Below are 26,307 nucleotides of genomic sequence, written 5' to 3' on the forward strand. Positions count from 1 at the left end.
AGGTAGAATGTATGATAAGAGAAGGGTTCCATTACATTTTATGCAACTATTACCCATCATGCCCCCAGCTCCACCTGGCACTTTTAATGGTTCCCCACACAGATCAATTCCTCATCGTAGTCCTCATGGGTAATAATGTTGATGGTCCACAACTAACGTATGAGGGTAAGTGGATCACCATTCTGCCACCCTAGTGATATTCCTAGGTAAGTCAATAGAGAGGGCAAGTGAAGGGAGGTATAAGGCTGTATCAAGAACTATAAATATAATAAAAAAATTTAAAAAAAATTTAATGAGATTATGAAATCAGAAACATGAAATCAGCTGACGTCTTTTCAATAAAAGAGATTTGAAATATAAGACCTCAGGCTCAGAGTGAAACTTTGTATCAAGAATTCCCACCAAATATAAATGATTTCAAAAGCTCGGAATTGAAAGAATTAGCCGAAAATTTAAAAAATTTGTGTACTCCTTTCCTTCCACAATTTTGACCAAATCACTGCTGCCAATATATCCCAAGACCTTTTCTCTTTGGAATTAATCTTTTGACTCTCCATAAACCTCAGAATGAAGAGAGGGGCACGAGCATGAACCCTCCCTTTGATCCCTATTCAAGAATACTCCCAAAGCTGTTTAGAATAAGAACAGTGGAATAAATGAAAGCCAATCTCTTCAGCATTATAATAAAGAGCGCACGAAGGTAAAGGCCATGATCTCTTATTGAGACTCCCAGTTCTAAGGAAGCGAGCCACAAGAAAACCTTGATCTTCTCATGAATGCACATCCAAAACAAAACAGAATGACAAAGCAATCTAGTGTACATTATAGTACATAGCAATTCTGACAAAGCATTGCCTGAAGAAATTGAACTACATATACGACTCTTATACGCTGAGACACGGGGCAGGGACCCACAAACACAAAGTAATATGCTAAAGTCTGCAAGCTGCAAACTGATTTGACGAGCTAATGGGGCACATGATTACATCTGAAGAAATGCACATATTGTTACAAGACAACTGCAGGCAGGTAGGCGGTTATTATTGGAGTCTACAATGCGGATGTCAAATAATACAACTTATACAGTTGTTTCCACGGTTATATCTGCAGAGCCGAAAACAGCTTTGAATGGGTCCACGAGTTGTGGACAAAAAGCAATTACCCTTATGCCTGCAGGAAGCCATTATTGTTGAGGTATGATATCACTTGGTCGGCCATGGCTACTGGAGAAGGGCACTCCCCAGCTTTTGCTTCTATTACTATCTGAAAGAAGGGCACTATAACTTCAGTGCTACCTACATCAATAGACAAGCTATACTGGTGCAATAAAGGCAAATATAAGCATCACACTAATAAGAAAGTGGACGGGGGATATTTAAGACATGCATCTGGAAAGATATTTTACACTCCAACTAGTGTAGGGAACATCCTATGTACATGAGAGGACACATAGATGGCCATAATAAATGCACCTCCATTTTGTCTGGTGGAAAGCATGGATTTCTGCAATCCCCCCATAGTGTTGTAGGTTTTTTCTATTACATAATTTGATAAACAGACCCATCTTTGGCCGGTTCTCTCCTTTACCAGCAACAATGAACCTAGAGGAATCGTCTCAAATCCCAGCGGGATGTCCTGTGGGAAACTAGCATGCGGTACCGTCTTGAGTTTCGGGACCAGACTGTTACGTCATTTTTCCAACATCCCGATCCGCAAATCTTGGGATATCCTTTGTCCCATGTGTCAGGATAGGCCAGGATGGCAGTATCTCCCATTCCATGGGCAAACCGGAACAGCCCCGACCCACAGGATTTAAAACCTTGCCTAGAGGGTGCATTGATTATACCTATTGAGTGTGTGGAGGGAGAAGTGTAGCCAGTCGCCCATGCCAAGAAAATTATGTTACACTTGATAAACCAAAATGGATAACTGATTGTTCTGGATATGCAGCGAATACCAGAGGGATCTAATCATGGACTTGTATTTTCAAAGGACAAAAAAAGAAGAATGGCTGGAGCAGTAGAATGAAAAAAAAAAGCGCACACATGCAAATGACTAGCAATGAAATGAAATACAAATACTTGATGTTGATGTAGTAAGGGAAGGTTCATTTGTTACCATCTTCAGGTTGAAGATACTAATGCCTGCAGATCCATCTTAAGAAGTCTATGGACAAGCCACAATGTAAAACTCTTCATGTGTGTGTGACTACAAGTAAACTTTCTAATATATACTTCATTAGCTATCCTTTCCAAAGTTACTTTAGGAAATTACTAATGTGCATTATTTTAAAGAAATTGTTAATCATATTTAGATGTTAAAGATAAATGTTGGTGATCAGTTGTTTGTGCTAATCAAATATGCTAGCCGAGTCCTTACAAAATAACTTATGGGGCATTAACAATTAAAAACCACTGTTCAATTAAGTTTGCTAATATTGATTATCTGATGATTTCATTAATGTCCATTTAAATTTAAGACTCAATAGTTCACATGGTTCCGTTATATGCACAAAACATCCCAAATCCCAAAAGTATCTTGTCTTTGATCATTGATCTATTTCAAATTGTAGCAACATGATCAACCACCAACTACCAATTATACTTCAATGTCTCCAGACTATCATAATAAATATATTTCTCCTTGGCAATTAATTTATTAACCCAATGCTGAATTTTCTGTTTGCATGGCAGAGGGAAAATTTCTTAAGCAATGATGCTTCAAAGAGCTGAAATTCTTTATCTTGAATTCTATTCGTTAGATACCATTGTCTTGGCACTAATGGAACCAAACTCCTTGTAGACCTTGAGGAATTCAGATGTTTCCAATAATGAGTCCGTGTAAGTTATGCATATATATAATGTTGAAAGAAAATTTTCCTTGCAAATCATAAAAGCTCATCATGACTCACCTCACAGTCCAAGGGTGGCTCATAAGGATCATCTATTCCAGTAAAACCTGCAGTTTCACAAAATAAACTTCAAACACTAATGCAAATCAGGCAAATAGGCTGTTTCTTTGGAGCCATGCTTGCTATGTTTCCATAACAAAATAAAAGGCAATATACAACTTATCAAGAATCACTTACAAGACCCCAGATCAATAACCTAATCAATTTCTGATGTGTACCTTTGATCTTTCCTGCGCGTGCAAGTTTGTACAAGCCTTTTGGATCCCTTGCTTCACAAACTTCTAGTGGAATATTCATGAATACCTGAATAACTTTTACTTTTTCATAAATCATTTATGCTAGCAGGAATAATCAATAATTTGGATGTTTAATAATGTTATAACAGAAGCATTTACCTCAATAAATGTAGAATCTGGCAGTAGAGCACGGCAAGCATCACGATCTCTTCTGTATGGAGATATCAAGCTAGCTATGCATATAACACCAGCATCTGCAAAGAGCTTTGCTAATTCCCCTATAAAAGATTGTGGGGGAACTTAGAAATGATTGTACAAAAATAATATTTCTGCATTAATTTCCCAAAGTGCACTGCTCACTTAGAAAGCACACCAAGTATTTAAGAAACACAACTAGAGAAGAGATCCTAGAAATAGATCACAAACATGGGTCTCTAAGAGCAACTGGCTAAAAACTTAAATTTCCAATACATTTATTAACAAGAAACTCTTTATGTTTGTACCAAGAAAAAACATACAAACATTTCCAAAAACACTTACCAACTCTGCGTATATTTTCTGCACGGTCTTCTGCTTTGAAACTAAGATCTCGATTTAGTCCATGTCTAATATTGTCACCATCAAGGACATATGTCAGGTACTCTCTGCTGTACAACTCACGACTCAGTGCACATGCCAATGTGCTTTTGCCTAAAGCATGGATGCATAATTAAATATAAGAGAAATTGGAAAAAGGATTTTTTTTCCTTTGTCAGCTTAATTACAACATACATTTCCAATTGCAAAAAATAAGCAGAAATGACCAAAGACAATCAATGACTCTGCAGGTAGTGGCTACAAAGACACCCATTGACAGAAACTTGATCAAGAAAATTGGATCAACTAGGAATCACCATTATATGTCCTTCCAGATATGATCCAATAAGCAAACATCTAACTTACAAAACTAATCATTATTTTGCAAAAAAAAAAAAAAAAGAAAGAAAGAGTTCTTGAAAAACTAATTGTGATTAAGCTAGAGTTTTTGTCTAAAACCACATCCCAGTGCAAAATATCACAGACATTTAAAAAATGTTTGTGGTATCCTGAAACTCTTGATTACATATCAATGGCCTCTTTGATCCCACCTACAACTCCCTTTTTTTGCCTCCTCTTGCAGCTGAATCAAAGGTCTTAAGATATATTTCCTACACATTTACAGAATCATGAAGATAGGGTAGCAAGGAATTTAAGCACCCCTTGTATGTCACATATATCTGACCAGAAGAAGAGTTCACATAAAGAAACAAAGGACAAGAGTCAATCATGTTTCACAAATCAATATAACCATTCCTACCATAACTAATGATGGAAAAACACCATTTCTCTTATTGTGTGGGTCCTTCAAATCTCTTTCAAAGTATTCCCGGCTATCAGACCAACCTTTAACATTAGAAGCCCATTAGAACCAATTTTTGAATAATTTTGTCTAGTTCAATGAGAATTCCTAAAGTGGATCCCATTAATTCAGACAAGACTTGATAGTTATACTATAGTCATCTTTAAGCAATGCACAACCAATTGAACTTGAAACATCTGACAGAAACAGTACTAGCATGGTAGTATTGAAGGTTAGTAGGGTACACTCAGATTTTGCTAGTGTAAGCAAAAGCACATAGTATGTTCTAGATCAAGGGTAATGCAGGATCTTCATTAATACTACATGCTTAAAGGGGGAGCTATACATGTGATTTGGTGGGAGAGAAAATCCAAAATTTTTCAAGTCACAGCTAAACTCAGGATAATATGGATGTTGCTAGTGAATAGTAAAATGTGAAAGAATCTGATAGCATTGTAGCTAGCAGGATAAGAATTAAGGAATGACTGAAGTAAAGTTTCTGATAATGTCATGCCCTCATAGATATTAAGTTTAATCACTTTCTTTAGACATAAGCAACAGCAATTCTATGTTGTTACACTTTTCCAGTTTCGTCCTGATCTGCTTTCAGTGATGCTCACTCTCATTAAAATGTATCTAAGATTCTAAAGTGTACTCACAATACTCTATTACCATGTTAAATAATAAAAGGTTCATTTTTGCCAAGTACACAATGCTAAAGAAAAATTGATATGAAACAGAACTCCAGAATATTTGATATTGAGGTTTCTCTGCTCTGTGTCCAGCATATGAAGGAGCATATTATGTACATACTTTTGAACAGATATGAATTAACTTTACAGGGTGTGAGAAAACCATTAAAAGAAAGAACAGAATTGGTTATCCATCTTTTATTCAATAAAAAAAGAGAAGTAGGGAAAAGCATTTTCCATCAAAAATATATAATTATGACCTTCTTATCTAAGGATAATCATTCAACAAATTATCTCATTTATAGAAGTGCTACTCGAATTTAGTTAGAAAATGGATTTTCTTTAAAAAACGAAAAGTAAAAAGTCTTTCTTCAAACAACGTATCAACCTTTGGAGAAGTTTTGATAAAACTACTTTCTGATAGCTGGACTGTAAAACAAGTTAGGAAAACCTTTATTTTTGAGGTCAAACATCCATAAATATCAAATTAGTATTAGCCACTCTTACTCGTATATAGCATACAAATTAGTAGGATGCAATTCAGTTGATACATGGTGGACACATGAAAGAACTGTTAGTGCTTGGTAGATCAAACTATTTGATCATTTTTTACTTAGATTAGATTTCAATAGTGGTGTCATTTGTTGATAATTTGTGCTTGAAGATGTTAGCATTGTCTGAAAATTGCCTTATACCGATGTTCATGAACAATTGGAGTATTTCTGAGGGTTTATGGAATGTGAAACTTAGGGGGCAAAAAGGATTTTAGGATATGAGGTCTCTTAACTAGACAAGCTAACAAATCTAAAATTAGAATATAGTTAGGAGTAGTAAACATATCTTAATTGTTCCAAATTCTTTCTTTCTGGTGGAAAAGTGTTTAAAATTCACAGGATTATGTGTCTTCTCATGCTTTAATTTGCTGCTACTCGACATAACACAGAGCAACAGTATTCTGTCACGGGCATGAAAAGCATATGCACAATATGAAGTACTCCAAACCTTGTAATAAAAGTAATTCAGTCTTATAGTAAATCAAGTCAAAAAGATCAACATCACCATCCTCATATCTGGTGCAGTAGCTGTTCTTGCTGAATGGTTTGTACTCTCATGCACAAATAATTGGTATAAACACAGCATTACTCTTATAAGATAAGTTCAATAAAGAATTGTCTGACCATCAAGAAAGTAAAGAAGCATGGCATGTCTATAGTTTATCTGTGTTGACTTTTTTCCTCCTATTTCATCAGTTGTTTTTTTAACTCATTATCAGGTAGAAATGACAATAACAGACATGAACCCTGACAGGAGCAATTTTTGCATAAACATGTAAAATAGATGGTAAAAAATGTAGTAAATAGTTTCACATTTGAGGACTGAAACTCAATATCACCAAGCAAACAACTTTATCTGACATGAATATGATTGAAAAACCAACAATTAATGCCATTAAAAAACACTATGTAACACATATGGTGCTAACAAGAGAGTCATCAATCTGAGCCATCTACTTCACAAGAATAAGAACTGGATCTAACTCCAATTTTCAAACAAGCAGCATACCAAATTACAGTACGGCCTAGGTTAGGTAGCCCAATGGAATCCTAGAGAGGGTAAACCATGAAAGAGCTGATTTAAAAGATTTGAATAATTACATGTAATATAATGGATACAAAAAAAAATATTATTAAAAAAATACATGTAAGAAATTGAGATTTAAGGTGCATCATAGCCAGAGACAAGATGCACAGAAACAAGAAGACAGCAATAGTGCAAATTTAGCTCGAGCTCATCAACAAATCAAGAGGTAACTAGAAACTTTTGTCAACAAACCTGAACCGCTGAGACCTGTGATCCATATGACACATCCCTTCTGCTTGAGCAACTTCTGCCTTTCGAGCTTCCCAACTAGACATTCATGCCATACAATGTTTGTCGAATTCCCAACAGTGGACATCACAAGATTCCTTTTCCCTTGATCCATCAAGAACAAAAAGCTTGAAGTTCAATGTGAAAATACAAACTCGTCAAAAATGACCATGAAAAGTGGTCAAGATTCTAAAAATATTCAAACTCCTTTACTTCCTGTCATGATTTAGTTCACATAATTGACTACAAACTACACCAGTAGTCATTCTCTTAATCTTTATCTTTTCTGCTGTCTCGTACTTGCAAACCTCTAGACTACTTGGCCTGCATCCCCATCTGCCCTAATAAATTATTTGGTTCGGTGAAAGATACCAGAGCAAGTATAAAGGAAAAGTATCAAAAGAAAGACATCTTTAAACCCTTTTGATTACCATCCCCTGTGTCGAGGCCCCACCAACCCATAAATATTGTCCCAATTCCTTGCATGAGGCAAAAAGAGCCATCAAGAGCCCCCCAGACCAGCCAAAGAGTTTTTGGCCACATCCACACAGCCCTCAAAGCTCGAACAGCATCCCCCCAAGAATTCAAGCCAATTCAAATAAAAAAAATTGACAAATTTAACCAAATGCACAGTAATTCTACCAATCCACTCATAATCACAAACAAAATGAAAGAGACTGGAAGCTGACACAAATTTCAGAAACCGCTAACGATTATTGAAGGACGAAACATCAAGAACCAATCTTTCATCATTCCCAGCCCAATTGAAACGTAAAACTCCGCGAAACTTAACTAAACGCAGCACTATTTCTAACAAACCAGCACTCAAAAATCACAAACTGGAGATTTTAATGAAAAAGTTCGCAAACTATTGACAATTCTTGGAGGGAAAAGTGGACAAGATACCTGAGACAGAACCATTGGAGGCTTCGGCGGAGGCGATCTCGACGGTCTCTTTGCCCACGGCGAGGATCGGGGGTAGGGGGCGGGGGCATGGTCGGGCGGCGACCAACCCCATGCTCCGCCGCCACGGGCCGACGATGTCCACGGGAGCGGAGAGCCCCGGTCCGGTCGTTGGAGGCGGCGGCCGTAGGACGGCCGGAATGGCGAGGGAGGGCATCTCCTCACCGGTCGCCGGCAAGCGCGGGAGGACAAGGCGGCGCCTTCGCCGCGGTCTGCGGCGGCTATAAATGGGAGCCTAGGCGGAGCGCATTATGCGGCTTTCCTTCCGATTTTTATGAGTATTTCTTTATCTTGGTTTAGATTGGGTTTTGCTTTTAAAAACAAATTGACGAACTAATAGGAGACGATGACACGAATCCAACGCAATGGCCTGGGAGAACGGCAAATGGCGGGAGAGCCATTTATGGAGAGAGCAACGGCTACGTGGTGGCGTTGGGTGGTGAGTCCAGAATGGGGGAGAGAGTGGGAGTAGCGATGGAGTGCAGTGGTAGATGTGACGTGTGGCTGTTTTTTTTTATACATAAGAGCACATTGCATAGAAAATTTCAGAAAAAAATGGATGTGGTTTTTTTTTTTTTTTTTTCAGGGGAGGGGGGAAGATCCAGCTATGATTCCTGGGACGGGAGGAAGATATTATAATATTTGATATCTAATAGAGGATAAACACTAAATGTTATGATCCCACAAAGACAGCACTAGTGAATGTATAGTGATGGGTGTAGGTGAGGATGGTGTGGGGTGCATCAGTCGGCCAAGCCCACACCATTAAAGTTTCTTTGTTTCTTGGCATCCGTCGATGGGCAATGCCGAGTTAATTTAGATATTTGGCATGTTTAGGGTTCATTTGGTTTGCGAAAAAAGAAGAAAGAAAAATGTGGTCAACGAAAAAGTAAAGAGATACCTTTTATTTGATTGAAATTTTCAAAAAAAAAAAGATGGAAAAGTTGGATTTTTATGGAAATATGATTTCCACGTTTCATGAAAAAGTCTTTCCAATAATAAAAATGAAAAAATTATTTTTTCATAAACCGGAAATCGAAACATTTTTATTTTTTTCGAAAAAGGCCCTTTAGCTATTCTTATTTGATTCAACGCATTAAAGACATAATTTTTATTAAGAGTATAATAGGAATTACACATAACTTTCCTAAAAAAAAGGATAGTCAACCAAACATAAGCCCTTTAAAATCTATCACTTTTTCATGGTCAACCAAACATGCCAAAAGTATTTCCTTAGGCATCCTCTTTTCAGAAATCAATTTTTCATGAATCATATTTTTTTGAGAAAAAAAAATGCTTTTCGCGAACCAAACGAACTCTTAGACTTTTTTTGATACAAGCTCAAAATTATTGTCTGCAACTTATCTTGAGAATGGCATAAAAAAAAGTAGAATTTGATGGGCCCTCATCACTGTGTTGGTGGGTTAGCTTTTCTATTTAGTTTTGTATTTGTAACACTTTGGAGAAGATAACGGAAGAAAGAAAATGTGGTTAAGGTACCTCAGGAGGACACATGACATCCTGTCCGGAAGGCCCACAAGTGCGCATTTTTCACTATATACTTTTTGGAAGAAGACAGTTTTTCAAGGTTTTTCTTATAAACTTTGTCATTATATCATTTTTGTTTTCTTCGGAGGTGGGGATGGATTCAATTTGTCATCATATCAATGAAAGGGAATCGATATAGTTTTAAGAGAAAAAAAACCGGAGCAAGAAGCAGCTTAAAAAAGCTGCCGTCGGTGGCAGCTTTGTGTAATACCCAAGAGCATGGTTGTAGCATAACATTGTTTCAATTGCACATCTCTCTCTATATTAGTTTGCACGTTAACCTTACGTGCACTATGTACATAATGTGATGGTAACATTTTGCCATGCATGTAAGAAAAATTGCACACTTTTATAGAGCGCTTGAGCAGTTGCAAAAATAAGTCTAGCCATCCAATTAAAATAGGAGGGCAAAAAGTATATTTATTTCAGTGTATAAATTAATATGATTTATTTCAGAGTTCCATATGTTTGTTGTACACATTAACCTTCGTGAACGACATCTACAGTTCAATTGATGTTGTGCAATTTGGCAAGTTTCTATTTGCAATATTTGAAAACTTGTATGACACCAAAATTAAAAGGAGCAAAATCGGGCATAATTGAATATCTGTGAAAACATGGAGATCATCTATGAAGGTTAGCATACAAAGTTGGGATGTAAAAATTCAAAATAATTGTTACTAATTTATGTAATATAATATATAATTGTGTAATTTCAGTTTCAGTTGCATATCTAACCTTCTTTTATTGGCTAACAATTGCTATAAAAATACTCATTTTTTATATAAGTTTATGTAGCCTTTAAAAAACTGCATAGATTTTCTATTGGAATTAATGAGTATAGCTAGTATAGTTTGATGTGCAATCAAAACAAACCTAATGCATAGCTTGTAGATAAAGATCTACAATATCTACATAACTGTATACATTAACTATGAAGGTTCTTGGCAATATCTTTATCTCAACCCTATATCAAGCCACATATCCAAGATCTATAATTCTAAGAATTTCAAATTTTTAAATTATAAATTCTGAATTCTGAATTCTAAATTCTAAATTTTAAATTTCGAATAAAATAAATATAGGATTGATCTTAAGGATCCATTTGTTATTTCTTTCTATCTTTGTATTATCCTTGTTGTAGTCTCTTGTACATTCTTAACTATAACTATACATGATGATTATCTCATGAGAAAGGTTAGAAAAAGTTCTCCACAATATTTTTTTCCACATATTCTTTTTTCCTACATGGTATCAGTGCCTTCAACCTTTGTTATCTCTAGGGCGTCCTCCTTCAACTCCATGCCTACACCTACCACTCTACCTGTCTTCAGTTGCTATTCAACTTAATAGGGATAATTTTATTACCTGGAAGGCAGGTATCCAACCTCTCTTAACAACCAACTATGGAATCTTATTGATGGCACGATCTCACCTCCATCTCCAATGATTGTCATAACTTTAGATGATGAAAGGATAGAGAAGCCAATCTCTAATCCAACCTATAAGTCATAGATACTCTGTGATCAAATCGCTCTAGCGTGGCTCCTCAACAACATATCCTATGCGATAATGGTTCATGTCGTCAGATCACCATATGCCCAAGATATTTGGCTTGCTCTTGAGCGACTTAATGACATCCAGAGTGAAGCATGTTACAGTACTCTTATAACGGATTTTTATGCTCATAACGGGGGCTCGCTCTCTATAGCGAATTATTTGCAAGAGGAAAAAAAAAATATTTGACAACTTGGCTATCATTAATAGACCAGTATTGCCTGGCGATTTATGCCATCAAATCTTGCTCGGCCTTGGTCTAGAGTACAAACACCTTGTCTTCATACTCCTTACCACGAAGATTGCCACTACTTTTGAAGAACTACATAGCATTCTTCTCCAACATAATACCCAACTGAAACTCCAAACTTTCATAACTCATTTAGCTATGGGTGGGATTCCACCCACTACAAATTATGTGTAAAAAGGCAGCCAACGAGGTCTGCCATAATGACCCCAGCAGCCAATGCGTAATTTCTTAAATGATGAAGCAACTATTTTTTCTCCTTAGGAATCTTACCACCAGAAGGGTTGTGACTTAAAACCTCCAAATACTACTAATGCCCGAAATCAAAATAAGATACATTGTCAAGTTTGCCACAAATATAGGCATGCGGTCTTGATGTGTTACCATTGCTTTGATCAATCTTATCAAGCAGAAGTTATTTCTCCACAAGCAAATATTGTTGTTGTGAATGATTCAACATGGTACACATACACATGTGCCTCTTATTACATGACTTTAGATATGCTTAATCTTCATCTTATCTGTGACTGTGGTGGTTCTGACTAGGTTACCATAGAAAATGGTTCAGGTTTGGTTATAAAAATTATTGGTCACTCTCTTTTACATACTTCTACTCATCTTTTTCAACTTAAGAATATTTTACATGTTCCTCAAATCACCAAAAATCTTTTATCTATATCTCAATTTACATGTTATAATTTCAATTATTTTGAGTTATGACCATTTTTGTGGGAAGGACCTCACCTCCGCTCAAACCTTCCTCAAGGGCATGCTTTAAGAAAAAAGTTTATTGTTTCTAATCTAGAAGTGTCATAAAGAAGGCTTCTATTGCATATGTTGCATCAACTAGTGTTTCTCAATTTCTTTGGTATCAACGTCTTGGCCATGTTTCTATACCCCTTGTTTCTAGAATTCTTAAATCATGTTTGAATTTTCATAACAATAATAAAGTTTCAATTTGCTTATCAATTAAGTAAGAATCACTCTTTATCCTTTTCACACTCTCACTCTAGATCTTCTTCTTCTCTTGAACTTGTGTATACTGATATTTTGGAGCCTTCTCTTGTTACATCGCATTTTGGGTATCAGTAATATATACATTTTTTAAATGATTATAGTCGTTTCTCCTGATATTATCCATTGAAAAATTGTTCTGATATTTATCATGTCTTTCATATTTTTCGGTTGCATATTGAAAATATTTTACATTGTAAAATTAAATTTCTCCAAACTAATTGTGTTCGTGAGTTTCAGTCGCAACCGTTTCAACAAGAACTAAATGATCATAGAATTGGTCAACACTTCTCATGCCCGCACACCTCCTAACAAAATGGGCCTATAGAGTGCAAACATCGCTACATTATAGAAGTAGGCCTTGCTCTTCTTGTCCAATCTAACCTTTCTTCTAAATTTTGGGATACAGCCTTTGAAATGGCTAATTTTCTCATTAATCATTTACCCACATGTGCATTCCATTTTTCTTCACCTTGGAAAAAATTATTTAATAAAAAACTAGCTTATAATTTTCTTCATGTTTTTGGCTCCTTATGTTTCCTCTGTCTTCATTCCTATAACAAAAAATAAATTAGAATATGGTTCTTTTCCATGTGCCTTTCTTAGTTATCCTACAAGTTTTCATGGGTACCGGTGTTATCATCCTTTTTTTAGGTGCATTTTCATATCTCATGATTTTTTTTTTGATGAGATAGTGTTTCTTTATGAACAGAGCTCTTCTAATGACACTTCTAAGTCAACTAGTAGCCCTTCTAATGCCTCTTCTTTACCATGGCTTACACTTGAGCCCAATGATCAGTTAACATCAACCCACACTGATCCACCTATATCTTTAGCCCCAAGTCCTCAAACTCAGCCCAATTCTTTACAAATATACGACATTGATCCAACCATGACATATGACCAACATTCTATAGCTTTTGTCGAACCAATTACTCCTAAATCGATGACTTTTTCTTTCCACATTGGTGGTCATCATATGGTCACATGCTCCAAGGATGGCATGCTTAAGCCACGTCACTTTATCACAAAATATCCCTTGGTATTTGTGGCTTCCACTATTCCTGCCGAGCCCACCAACTTCACTTAAGCTCAATGTGATCATCAATAGATGAAGCGATGGCAGATGAGTACAATGCCTTGCTCTCTAATAGTACTTGGCTTTTAGTTCCACCCTCTCCTTCACAGGATGTTATAGGCTGTAAATGGGTGTTAAAAATCAGAAGGTGATCTAATAGCTCTATCAAGCACTATAAAGTCTACTTGGTTGCTAAAGGCTTCAATCAACAAGAGAATATTAATTATAATAAGACGTTTAGCCCAGTTATCAAGCGTGTCACAATTCATATTGTTCTTTCTCTTGCAGTTTTTGAAAGTTGGGCATTTGGCAATTGGATGTCAAAAATGCATTCCTTCATGGACATCTCATCGAGGATGTTTATATGAAACAACCTCTTGGTTTTACTAACCCGAACCATCCCACTTATCTTTGCAAGCTACAGCGTTATGGTCTTAGACAGGCACCATGTGCTTGGTTTCGACAATTGAATTCTCACTTACATACTCTTAGCTTTCATGGGTCTTAGGCAGATGTCTCACTTTTTATCAAGCGCACCAAAGAACATATGACACTTCTTCTAGTTTATGTTGATGATATTATTCTTACTAGCTCTCTTACTACTCTATTGGATGACCTTATTGCTTCTTTACAAACTGAATTTGCCATGAAGAATCTAGGCCCTCTTTAGTATATTTTAGGCATTGACGCTAAGACTACTACTTTTGGCCTTCATCTAACCTAATCAAAATATATTTCTGATGTTCTTCTCAAAACTAATATGGATGGTTCTAAGCCTATCTCAACACCTATATCTACTAAGTCCCAACTTTTTTATTCTGATGGTTCGTCACTTTCTAATCCGGCTCAACATCGGAGTATGATGGGTGTGTTTCAGTACCTTACTCTTATACGTCCTAACATTGCCTTTGCAGTCAATCAAGTATGTCAGGTCATGAATAGGCCCACTCCACGCATTGGCTTACAATCAAGTGTATCTTTGCTACTTAAAGAATACTATCAATTATGGTATTTATTTAACCAAAAGCTCATCCTTTTCTTTTCATGCCTATTCTGACGCCAATTGGGCTAATGATCCTGATGATCGGTGTTCTGTAAGTGGCTTCAATATTTTTCTTGGTCGTAATCTCATATCCTAGAGTGCTAAAAAAAACAACACACTATGGCATGTTCAAGTACTGAATCCGAATAAAAAGGGCTTGACAATGCTACTGTTGAATTAATTTGGATTCAATCTTTACTACAGAAATTAGGTATCTCACTTTCTCAAGCCCTTATACTTTTGTGTAATAATTTTATCTGACATATATTTTACTACCAATCATGTGTTTCATTCTTGGGGCAAGCATATTGAAATTGATTTTCATTTTGATCAAGAGCAAATGACTTGTTATCAGTATGTCCAATTCATCTCTTCCAACCACTGATATATTCACTATAGAACTTGTCTCCCAATATTTTCAACAGTTGTAATTCCAAGCTATTAGTGGTATCCATCTTAGCTTGTAGGAGAGTATTGGCAGTATCTTCATAGCAGCCCTATATCAAGCCACATATCAAGGATCCATGATTCTAGGGATTATGAATTTTGAATAACATAAATTTAGGATTGATCATAGGGATTCATTTGTTATTTCTTTCTATCTTTGAATCATTCTAGTTGTAATCTCTCATACATTCTCAACTATAAATATACGTACATGATAACTACCTCATGAGAAAGGGTAGAAAAAGTCCTCCACAATATTTTCTTTTCCACATATTCTTCTTTCCTACAAAGGTTAATGTGCAACAGTTGGTGTATAAAGATATGCTAAATACTGAAAAGGATTTCAACTCATATCCTTAGGAAAACCCAAGCTCTAATATAATGCTAATTAACAAAATGACAAGTAGAACTATTCATAGATCAATAAAAGTGAAAGTAAATCAATGGTTTTTTTTAAAAAAAAGTCACTAGAGAGAGAAAGATGCTTAATTAGCATGATTCATCCATGTGGACACAAAGGATATCTATAATAGGCTGGCCAAGCATTTATTTATTTTATGTATTTTTATCCTTGTTGTTAAGAACTTATAATTAATAGACAACTAATCAAAAATGTTAACTTTAAAAGGAGCCATACCTTTCTACAAATAAAGATACCTACCAGCTCTGTAACTATAAAAGTAACAGAAGTTTGCCAACCTCTATTTGTAACCAAAGTCATGACACTTCTCTTGAAAATACACGGGCTTGCATGCACCCATGCGGAGAGGAAAACAGAAAAAGTATTACCTTTTCTTTATTTTAACGTAAGAGGATATCCTAACCATCCATCAAAAATTCTCTTAGGTATTATAACATTTTATATGCCAATTATACACGCATGCACACACGCGTGCTATCTGATTTGAAAAACCTAAGCATGTACCTTAATTTGTTTTAAAAACAGATATTATCATGATCATTTTTGCTTATTAACAAGCTCCAAGCAATAATTACAGTTGCAAATAGGTCAAATCAGATGGGACTTGCTTGTGGCCCAACCCGATTTCATATAAGGGTCAGAATTTAGTCTTAAACCAAACTCGTTAAATGATTAGGTCGGGTTAGGTAGGTCCATTGAAAGAATAAATAGACAGCAGGTGAATGAATCCAATCCAAAATCTTTGAGTTCGAGTTGGATTGGATTGGGCTTGTAATTCGACTCGAGCATCTAACTATTCTTTTATAACTAAAAAAAATAAATATAAAATTATTAAAAAATTAAACTAAAATGTACCAGTTTAACTTAAATTTTCATTCAAAAAACTTTTAATTTGATCCAAGTAATTGATTATTTTTTAGTTTACAAACTCTAATATATATATATATATATATATATATATATATATATATATATATTACTTGAGTGCATTACAATAAAAATCTATCAAAATGAACAATGAGATATGAATTTTCAAATATAATTAAGCAAAATTAATTTAAATGAGAGTTCATTTAATCAACTAAGAAAAATATTTATAGCAAAGACGAAGGAAGTTTATATGATTTGGGTTAAATCTATTTCGGATTGCAACGGACCCATTTTTTTTGTATTCGGATGAGTATACGAGCCAAATTGGATTGGGCTGAGTTGAAAATATATGTCCTAAATCCGACCAAAAAATTACATCCGTTCCAACTTTCGAACTCGACCCAACTTTTGTATGGTTCTTCCCATATAATTTAGATCATCAGGTTTAATAGATTGGGATCGGGTCAGATCATAGGTTGACCCACCTATTTGCAGCTTCAACAGTGACGCACGATGGACACCGACAATGTTGCTACGCTTGATCCTGCAAACAACTCTTTTTCACCGCGTGGGTCAAAGCTAACGTTCAAATATTGATGGAAGATATGTAAAAACAAAATCAATCCAAACCTAAAAGAATGCCAATTGATCCGACTTGCACTCTTATAATTTTTCTATGGATCCGGAGTGTGTTGTGTGGCAGGAGTACATATATAATACTTGAGACAATTAACCAGATAAAGCATTAATAATATATATACACATATATATACACATATATATGTATGCACATACATATACACATATATATGTGTGTGTGTGTGTGTATATATATGTGTGTGTGTGTATATATATATGTATGTATATATACATACATATGTACGTATCTGTTGCTGGAAACTGGACCCGGGGGCGACTGTCGGCCGAAAGGGAGGAGCTCCGCTGCCTAAGTGGCGGGTAGCGATTTGTCGGCGAGCGGCGTCCTCCTGGAGACCTGCAAGAAGCCGGTGGCCGGGCTGTTCGGCGCCGGCCCTCCGATGCTTAAGTTAGTGAAGGATCAATGTGGGGGAAGAGAGAGATCGAGGGAGAGAGAGAGAGGGCCGGAAAGTCAGATCCCCTTCTAAAATGGAGGAGTTCTCCTTTTATAGGGGGGCCGGGTTATCTGTGATGTGACAGAGCAAATGGCTTGTCGTACAATTGTGCATCAATGCCCGATCGTGTAAATCAATGCTGTTACTGTAGGAGATTAGGCCGAAGCTCAAGTCGTCGTGGAGTCATGCCATCATTCGTAGCCATGCTGGTTTGCCGTGAGAGGCTCGAAGTCCGTAATCGATGGAAGCCATACTCTTTAATTGTTGAGTAGGCTGAGGGCCTGCAGGTGCCATGCGCTTTGATTGTTGAGTGAACCGGATGTCCGCAGGACCCATACACATTAATTGTTGGCGAAGACAAAACGTGGTCTTTTGATCGTACTGCGGGAGGATGTGATCTCAACGCGCAGGTCAGACGTCCAAGGGTTGGTAGGGCTATCTGGATGTTGCCAGGCCGAAGGGGGGGTCGGCTCGACCGCCTGCGGGTCGGAGGGGTTTGCTCCGTCGGCCCCTGCTCAGAGGGGTCTACTCGGTCGGCCCCTGCTCGGAGGGGTCTGCTCGGTCGGCCCCTGGGGTGGCGACATTTTCCCCTAACACTACCCCCCGACTTTCGAGCTCGAGCTGCTCGCAAGTTCGAGCGCGGGAAGTAGTTTCGGTTATGTCTATGGATTAGGGGATTTTGAATTATCGCGCGTTTCGAGGCGCCTTTAATATGCGGCGTCTCTTTCTCCGGAAACGTTTTATCAGAGTACCTTTTCATTTTTCGAAGTGTCCTCGCATCGTGGGCTCATGATGAGACCACACGATCCGACGAGACGCTTCTGTATTCGAAGTGTTAGTTCGAAATTGAATGCGGCGCCTTAATTTCCAGGGTTGACGCGTGTCATGATCTGAGCGGGGAGCGGTGCTCCACTTCGCAGATCTGGTCCGTCAGAGGGGTATATATATATATATATCCCTCCTGGGCCGTCTCCTCCCATTGTCTTCATCTTCTTCCTATCTCCTTCTTAGTCCGAAGCAGCCGATCCTCCATTACCTCCGGCGAACTCCACAGGTGTCTTTTTTATCCGCCCGGAACCCCTTCTTCCTTATCTCCTCTTCCTTCTTTCCTAATGGGTTCCGGTCCGAGCGACATCGAGTCCACAATGAGTGAGTTAGAGGTTGAGATGGTCGAGGAGTGGTTCTTTCCTCGGCGAGGGTTCCGTTTGGAACCCGCCGGGTTGGGGGATCGGGTAACGAACCCACCCGTAGGTTGGATCGGAGTGTACCTGGAGGCACTCTGGGCCGGCCTACGGTTTCCCTTCCATGGGTTCGTGAACGAGTTGCTTGCGGAGTACCAGCTGGTCCCGGCGCAACTCGCTCCGAACGCATGGAGGACGATCGCCGGGTTCTTGTCGCTGTGCCTGGCGTACGGGATTCCGACCTCCGTGAATGTTTTCCGGCGACTTTTATGTTGAAGTCGAACCCGGGAGACGGAGAGTGGCTCTATATTGCCCTTCGGGCGGGTCGGCCACTCTTCCAGGGCGCTCCGTCGTCCATTCACGACTGGAAAAAGAAATTTTTCTTTTTAAGTTCCGAGCGGACGTGGGGGTTTGACCCTAGGTGGAGGCCGAGCCGACTCAGGGCTATCAACAAAATCCCTAAGCTTTCTTCGCGCGAGCAGGGGATCCTCGACGCCGTTCGCAGCCTCTGGGATGGTATTCTTCTGAGTGGCCTCATAAGCGAGGACGCTCTAGTGAATGTAGGCCTAAGCTCGGCGCGTCCTCAGGGTAAGAGCAACAATAGGAAGCCTCTTTTCCCTCTCTCTTTTTTTTTTCATTCTGCATTCTAATCCTGCTCGTCCTCGCAGACCTCGCAAAAATGATAACCAAAAGCGAAGCTCTGTACGCCCGGTTCCGGAAGAGAGCTGCCGAGCTCGGAGGGGAGCCGCTCGAACCAAAGAAGAAGGCAAAGGTTTCTGCTTCTCAAGTCGACCCCTCCGAAGCTGCTAGGAGGGGTGGTCCGAGCTCGAAGCCCGGAAGCTCGGGGGGGGGGGGGGGGGGCGACTATGGCGCTCGCGTGCCCGGCGCCGCTCTCACAGATCCCTGGTCGGCCTCCCATCCGACCCGAGGGCTCGTCATCCGAGCCGGGCAACAGCCAAGGGGCTGCGAGGCCGCCTTCCCCGGGGGCGACAAGGTCCAGCCTCCCCGACCCGCCGGAGAACGAGAGCCAACAAGAAAGGCGGTCCTATATTGTGGAGTGGACGGTGTCCGAGGGCGACTCAGCCCTCGAGAATATCGAGACGGCGCAGCAACTCTTCCGCGTCGCACTCCTTCCAGCCGACAGGGCGAAGATTCAGGCCATGAGCCTGAACCAATTTTTGGAGTCGGCCCGCCTCTCCGCTGTTCGGGTAAGTCTTTTTGTTTACTGTCACTTATTCCCTACGTCTTTAGCTCTGGTGTTCTAATTCTATTTTTGGCCTAATTTCTGCCTTGATCGCAGCATCTTCACGAGGTCGAGACGCTGATCTCACTTGGGGCGGATTACAAAGAGCGGGCCCGTCGGAGTTCACGGGCTCTGGACGAGGCCAAGCGGAAACTGGCGGAGCTCGAGCTCTACAAGAAGGAGCTCTTGCTCAGAGTAGGCGCCACTGAGGACGAAGTCAAGCTCCTATCGATGGCGCTCGATGAGGAGAAGGCCGCTCATACTCTAGCTAGATCAGAGTTGCGGGCCACCGAGGCTCGCCTAGCCGAGGTGCAATCTCTGCTCGCTATCCGCGAGCAGAGAGCAAAAGAAGCGGAGCAGAAGGCCGAGCGGCTCGAAGCTCGGGAAAAAGAAGCCCAAGAACGGGCTCAGGATGCCGTCCGGCTCTTCCGAGAATCGGAAGAGTTTCGAGAGCTGCTCGAGGAGGAGGCCGTGAACGGCCTTATCCAGGGTTCAACGACTTCCGCAATCAACTGCTCCAGCTCTGCCCCGATTTTGATCTCAGTCTACTCCAGCCCGGAGCTGGAGTCGAGGGCCTCATGGAGGAGCCAGTCGAGGCGACCGGAGAGGCAGCTCCGGACGCCTCTTTGGAAGGGGCTGCTCGGGGAGCTACTCCCGAGATCGCGCCCAGGGGCACTGAAGGCGGCGAGCCCAGGGCAACTGCCGAAGGGGCCGAAGCCTAGGGCATTGAAATCAAGCCCGTGGAGACCTCAGCTGTTGATGCCGCGGCAACCGCCTCTTAATCTTGTACTTTTTTTTTTCCTTTTGTAACAGAGGTCGGCCCGTGTCTACCGCACGACGGAGACTTAATTTTGTATTTGGCCCTCGGGCTTTTGAATGAAAACATTCTTTAACTTTCGTTCTTCCAATTCTGGTTTATTTTTTAGTCAATGTCTCCCAATGCTTTGCTTCTCGGATTCCCGAGCTGCTAAGGTACTTTAGATCGAAAGAATGCCCGAGCTTGCTAAGCTCCTGGATTTGAGTCGCCGTGAGGCCCCGCAGCTGGGGCCCCGAGCTCTACGGCCGCAAACCGACCTAGGGTTCAAATAGGCATGCTCGACCAAATTTTAGTCCATAATCGGCTCGGCGGGGGACCCCGATATCGGCCGGGGTACTCTATTAAAAGTATCCAACGTGAAAATGAATGGGACGTGCGTATCGAACAAGACATAGGCGCCAATCAGAACGTACCTTCTCGGAGCTATATGTCCCGTGCCGCGAACTGTTCGTCGTAGAGGACGGCCCCAAGCTTAATCCGAAGCATGGGGTCGTAGCCCTTTGAGCTCGTACATGAAGCTGCCGATGGCTTCAAGGCGCCCAGATCTCGATCTAGGTCTGACATCGGAACCAAGCATCAATGGTCGGTGAGGATCAAGCCGAGCTCGATGGTCGATGGAGATCGAGCCGAGCTCGATGGTCGATGGAGATCGAGCCGAGCTCGATGGCTGTTGGGGATCAAGCCGAGCTCGACGGTCGATGGCGATCGAGCCGAGCTCGATGGTCGATGGAGATCGAGCCGAGCTCGACGGTCGATGGACATCGAGCCGAGCCCGACGCTGATGGGGATCGAGCCAAGCTCGACGGTCGATGGAGATCGAGCCGAGCTCGATGGTTGGAGATCGAGCCGAGCTCGATGATTGATGGAGATCGAGCCGAGCTCGACGGTCGATGGAGATCGAGCCGAGACCGACGCTGATGGGGATCGAGCCGAGCTCAACATCAGAGTTCCGAGTTTTTGGCCAAGGCGTCCGACTGTGCTTGGTTCTTGTCGTATCCAAGCCGAGCCGGGTCGTCTGGGAATCAAAGTATTTAGACACCAGGAGAAATTCAGCACAATTAAGCAATTGCGAATAAGTCATTGCAGAAATGTGAGATTTATGATTGAAACGGAGGACCCTTCGGGATTCTATTGGTAGTACACCCGGAGGTTTTCGGAACTCCAGCTTCGTGGAATGGGGGTTCTGTCAAGAGATTCCAGCTTGTACTCTCCGGGTCGCTGGACGCGTGCGACTCGGTAGGGTCCTTCCCAGTTCGGAGCCAGCTTCCCTTGCTCGGTCGGTTGGGAGGCTTCTGTCCTTCTGAGGACGAGGTCCCCCACTTTGAAGGATTTAACTTTAACTTTGGCGTTGTAGTATTGCGCTGTCTTCTACTGATACCTCGACATGCGAACTCGGGCGGCTTCTCTCGTCTCCTCGATTAGGTTCAGGTTATTTCTAAGCTGTGAGGAGCTGGAGCTGGCGTCAAAATGTTCCACCCTTGGAGAAGGAAGTCCGATCTCCAGTGGGATGACGGCTTCTATCCCGTACGTCAGATTGAAAGGAGTTTCACCGGTAGGCATGCGGAACGTGGTCCGATAAGCCCACAAGAAGTTGTACAGGTCTTCGACCCACTGTCCCTTGGAATGGTCGAGCCTGGCCTTGAGCCCCTGCAAAATAGTACGATTCGTTACCTCAGTTTCTCCGTTCGTCTGAGGATGCGCGACCGAGGTGAAGCGGTGATCGATGCCAAGCTCGGAGCAGAACTCTCTGAAACGGACGTTGTCGAACTGGCGACCGTTGTCTGATATAAAGATGCGGAGGAGACCGAATCTACATATTATTGACTTCCAGAAGAAGTCACGCATCTTCTGCTCGGTGATCCGGGCAACTGGCTCGGCTTCCACCCATTTAGTGAAATAGTCAATGGAGACGACTAGGAATTTCCTTTGCCCGGTTGCCAGAGGGAATGATCCCAAGATGTCAATCCCCCACTGGGTGAATGGCCAAGGGGAGCTGATCGAGGCCAACGGGGCCGAGGGCCGGCGTTGGACATTGGCGTTTCTCTGGCATCGGTCGCATCTTCGAACGAAGTCGAGGGTGTCCTTCTAGAGTGTCGGCCAGTAGTATCCTTGGCGCAAAATCTTGTGCGCTAATGCTTGTCCCTCCAGATGGTTTCAACAAATTCCCTCGTGGACTTCACGCATTGCGTAATCCGCCTCTGTCGGGCGGAGGCACCTGAGGAGGGGAGAGGTAAAAGACCTCCGATAAAGCTTGCCTTCGTATAATATGTACCGAGCGGCCAGGCGCCTGACTCGGTGAGCCTCGCGTTCATCACTGGGGAGGACCTCATCCCTCAAGTAGCTAATGAGCTCGTCCACCCAGCTCGGCTCAACTTCAATGCAAAAGGCTGGCTCGGGATCCTCCGTGCTGGGTCTTTGGAGGTACTCCAGCGCTGCTGCTTTGGGAAGCTCGCTCATGCGAGAGGACGCCAGCTTTGATAGTTGATCTGCTCCGAGATTTTCCGACCTGGCAATGTGTTGGATGTGGAAGGAGCTCAGAGTCGAAGTGAGATCCCACACTTTCCGAAGATACTCCTGCATCGTGGGCTCTTTGGCCTCGAAGTCACCCAAGATTTGGTTCACGACCAACTGGGAATCGCTGAAGGCCCTTAGGTTCCTTACTCCTAGTTCCTTGGCCAACTTGAGCCCAGCGATGAGTGCTTCGTACTCCGCCGCGTTGTTAGAAGCGGGGAACTCGAAGCGCATGGCCTGCTCGGCGACCACTCCATCTGGACTGGTGAGAATGAGGCCCGCTCCGCTACCCTCTGAGTTCGAAGAACCATCAACATGCAAGGTCCATGTCAGGCTCGGGGTCTGCTCCACTGGCGCTGGCCCGGGCTTGGGCTCGTCTGGCACGGTGCACTCGACTATAAAGTCGACGAGTGCCTGTGCCTTGATCGCCGGCCTGGGCCGATACTCGAGGTCGAACTCCCCGAGCTCGATAGCCCACTTTGTAACTCGATCGGCGTGATCTGATCGCTGCAGGATCTGCTTCACCGGTTGGTCGGTCAGCACGGCCACCGTGTGAGCTTGAAAATAAGGCCGGAGCCTCCGAGCTGAGACGACCAAGGCATAAGCGGTCTTCTCCAGCTTGGAGTATTGGGTCTCGGCATCCCTCAAGACCCGACTTGTGTAATATACCGGCTTTTGGAGCTTGCTCTCCTCCCGAACCAGGACCGAGCTCACTGCTACAGGAGAAACAGCTAAGTATAAGTAGAGGAGCTCACCCTGCTGAGGCTTCGTGAGCAGCGGAGGAGAGGCAAGAAGATACTTAAGCTCCTCGAAGGATTGTTGACACTCGGCCGACCATAAAAAGTCTTTTGGCTTCTTGAGGGCTGCAAAAAACGAAAGGCAGCGCTCGGCCGATCGGGAAACGAATCTTCCGAGAGCTACAACTCGGCCTGTAAGCCGTTGCACTTCCTTGACTGTCCTCGGGGGCGTCATCTCTTGGAGCGCTCGGATCTTCTCAGGATTGGTCTCGATTCCCCGCTGTGTGATTACGAAGCCAAGGAACTTGCCCGAGGTGACTCCGAATGCGCATTTGGCCGGATTGAGCTTCATTCGGTACCTTCGGAGTGTGGAAAATGCTTCACTGAGGTCGGTCACATGATCTTGTGCCATTTTGCTTTTTACCAACATGTCATCAACATAGACCTCCATGTTTCGGCCTATTTGGTCTTTGAAGATCCGGCTGACCAGCCTTTGATTAGTTGCTCCAGCATTCTTTAAGCCGAAGGGCATTACTTTGTAGCAATAGGTACCCCTGTCGGTGATGAAGGCCGTCTTTTCCTCATCCTCCGGCGCCATCCGGATCTAGTTGTATCCGGAGAAAGCGTCCATAAATGTCAACAGCTCGTGTCCCGAGGTGGAGTCTACGAGCTGATCGATGCTGGGGAGTGGAAAACTGTCCTTTGGGCAAGCCTTGTTCAGGTCGGTGTAGTCCATGCACATGCGCCATTTCCCGCTGGCCTTTTTGACGAGGACCACATTGGCGAGCCACTCTGGATAGGATATCTCCCGGATGAAGCCGGCCTTGAGGAGTTTATCAACTTCCTCAGCTACTGCTCGTTGTCGCTCTGGGGCGGCATTTCGCTTCTTTTGCCGCACGGGTTTACAGGGCTTCACTTGGAGTCGGTGGACCGCGACCTCCGGATCTATCCCTGGCATATCTGCGGGCGACCAGGCGAAGACGTCCATGTTATTCCACAGGAAGCTGACGAGGCGATCTCTCTCGCGAGCATCAAGGCCGGAGCCGACCTGCACGGTTAGCTCGGAAAAATTTTCTTGTAAGGGAATTTGAATTAGTAGCTCACCGGGCTCTACCCGATTCTTCTGAGGGCCGACCAGTGCCTCTAAGGTTTCGGCCGAGAGCTTGTCTGTTGTTGGAACCGACACCTTGGCTGGTTGCTTCGCCTCATGGGTCGCCATGTAGCACCGTCTTGCTACCGCCTGGTCCTCACGGACTTCGCCGACCCCTTGGCTGGTGGGGAATCGCATAAGCAGGTGGCGGGTCGAGACCACGGCTCGAAGAGCGGAGCCCTGGTCGTCCGAGGATGGCATTATAAGCCGAGGGCAGGCGCACCACGAGGAAACCCATCCTCACGATACTTTCTCGGGGGGCGAGCCCAACCGTGACCAGGAGATCGACCTCGCCCTCTACTGGGACTGAGTCTCCAGTAAATCCGACCAGCGGGGCGTTCATCCTTCGCAATTGCTTTTGTTCCATCCCCATTCTAGAATAGGCGTCAAAGTACAAAACATTCGCCGAGCTTCCATTATCAATTAGGACACGTTTTACATCGAACCTATTCACAACCATAGAGACGACCACAGCGTCGTCATGGGGGGTTTCAACTCCCTCCAAGTCCTCATCCGAGAACGAGATGGTTTTCGAGGCGCGCAGGCGCTTCGGGATAGTTCCTTCCTCTGGAGCTCCTCCGACCAAGGCCCCGCCTTGGATGGTGTTGATGGTGCCGGCGATGGGTCTGTTGGCATTTAGATCTTCGGGTTGTGCGGTACTCTCCACTGGCCTTCTCTCTTCGCGCCGGTTCCATACGAACCGGTCGAGCACTCCTCGACGGATGAGTGCCTCGATCTCGTCCCGAAGCTGGAAGCAATCCTCCGTATCATGGCCGTGATCCCGGTGGAAACGGCAGTACTTTCGGAGGTTACGCCAAGCCCCGGGATCTCGTCTCAGGGGCGGGGGCCGGAAATAGTCCCGGCCTTCGATCTCCATGAGAATCTCAGCCCGAGGAGCAGTAAGGGGAGTGTAATTTTCGTACCTCCCGTTGGGTATGCGGGCCTGTGGTGGAGACCTCGGGCGGGGCGGGGACCTTTGCCGAGGTGGTCCCCGCAATCGGGGTGGACTCTTCAGACGAGGCAAATTCTTGGCTCGGCGCGGGGACGGGCTTCTAGGGTGGCCACGCTCTTCGCGACGTCTTTTCTGCTTCTTGGAGGTCTGCTCGGCCCCGCTCCGTCTAACGGCAACAGCTTCCTCGGCTTTCGCATACTTCCGCGCCCGAACCAGCATCTCAGTGAGGTCGGCAGGGAAGTTCTTCTCGATGGAGAAGAGGAATCTATAAGACCGGACCCCAGTCTTCAGTACTAACATAGCAATTGACTGGTCAAGCTCCCGAACTTCCCATGTTGCGGCGGTGAAACGG

The 26,307-nt window shown here is 42.7% G+C and overlaps 2 protein-coding genes across 3 annotated transcripts; both read right to left on the reverse strand.

Moving 5' to 3' along the window:
- Positions 1–755: 755 nt before the first annotated feature.
- On the reverse strand, positions 756–8,726 carry LOC103705309 (adenylyl-sulfate kinase 3-like). Of its 2 annotated transcripts, XM_008788972.4 has the most exons (7): positions 7,993–8,668; positions 7,051–7,191; positions 3,688–3,837; positions 3,307–3,425; positions 3,130–3,214; positions 2,912–2,958; positions 756–1,263 (listed from the first exon to the last, which is right to left on the reverse strand). In XM_008788972.4, exons 1-7 carry the CDS (start codon positions 8,204–8,206, stop codon positions 1,165–1,167), a joined length of 855 nt encoding a protein of 284 aa, XP_008787194.2. In that variant the 5' UTR covers positions 8,207–8,668; the 3' UTR covers positions 756–1,164. The 2 variants fall into 2 exon arrangements, with proteins under 2 accessions (XP_008787194.2, XP_038973060.1); XM_039117132.1 differs by lacking the exon at positions 3,688–3,837 and having other exon boundaries at positions 7,993–8,726.
- Positions 8,727–22,759: 14,033 nt separating this feature from the next.
- Positions 22,760–23,350, reverse strand: LOC120105047 (uncharacterized protein Mb2253c-like). Its single transcript, XM_039117096.1, has one exon. The coding sequence runs from the start codon at positions 23,348–23,350 to the stop codon at positions 22,760–22,762; it is 591 nt and encodes a 196-aa protein (XP_038973024.1).
- Between the last annotated feature and the right edge of the window lie 2,957 nt (positions 23,351–26,307).

Source organism: Phoenix dactylifera, unplaced genomic scaffold (genome assembly GCF_009389715.1).
Source record: "Phoenix dactylifera cultivar Barhee BC4 unplaced genomic scaffold, palm_55x_up_171113_PBpolish2nd_filt_p 000184F, whole genome shotgun sequence".
NCBI lineage: Eukaryota > Viridiplantae > Streptophyta > Magnoliopsida > Arecales > Arecaceae > Phoenix > Phoenix dactylifera.

Coding starts and splice junctions, on each gene's coding strand:
- LOC103705309 (XM_008788972.4), bottom strand. CDS start 8,206: ATGCCCTCCCTCGCCATTCCGGCCGTCCTACGGCCGCCGCCTCCAACG. Junction 7,192..7,992: donor CTCCAATGGTTCTGTCTCAG/GTATCTTGTCCA, acceptor TGATGGATCAAG/GGAAAAGGAATCTTGTGATG. Junction 1,264..2,911: donor AGCCACCCTTGGACTGTGAG/GTGAGTCATGAT, acceptor CCCTTCTTTCAG/ATAGTAATAGAAGCAAAAGC.
- LOC120105047 (XM_039117096.1), bottom strand. CDS start 23,350: ATGCGCTTCGAGTTCCCCGCTTCTAACAACGCGGCGGAGTACGAAGCA.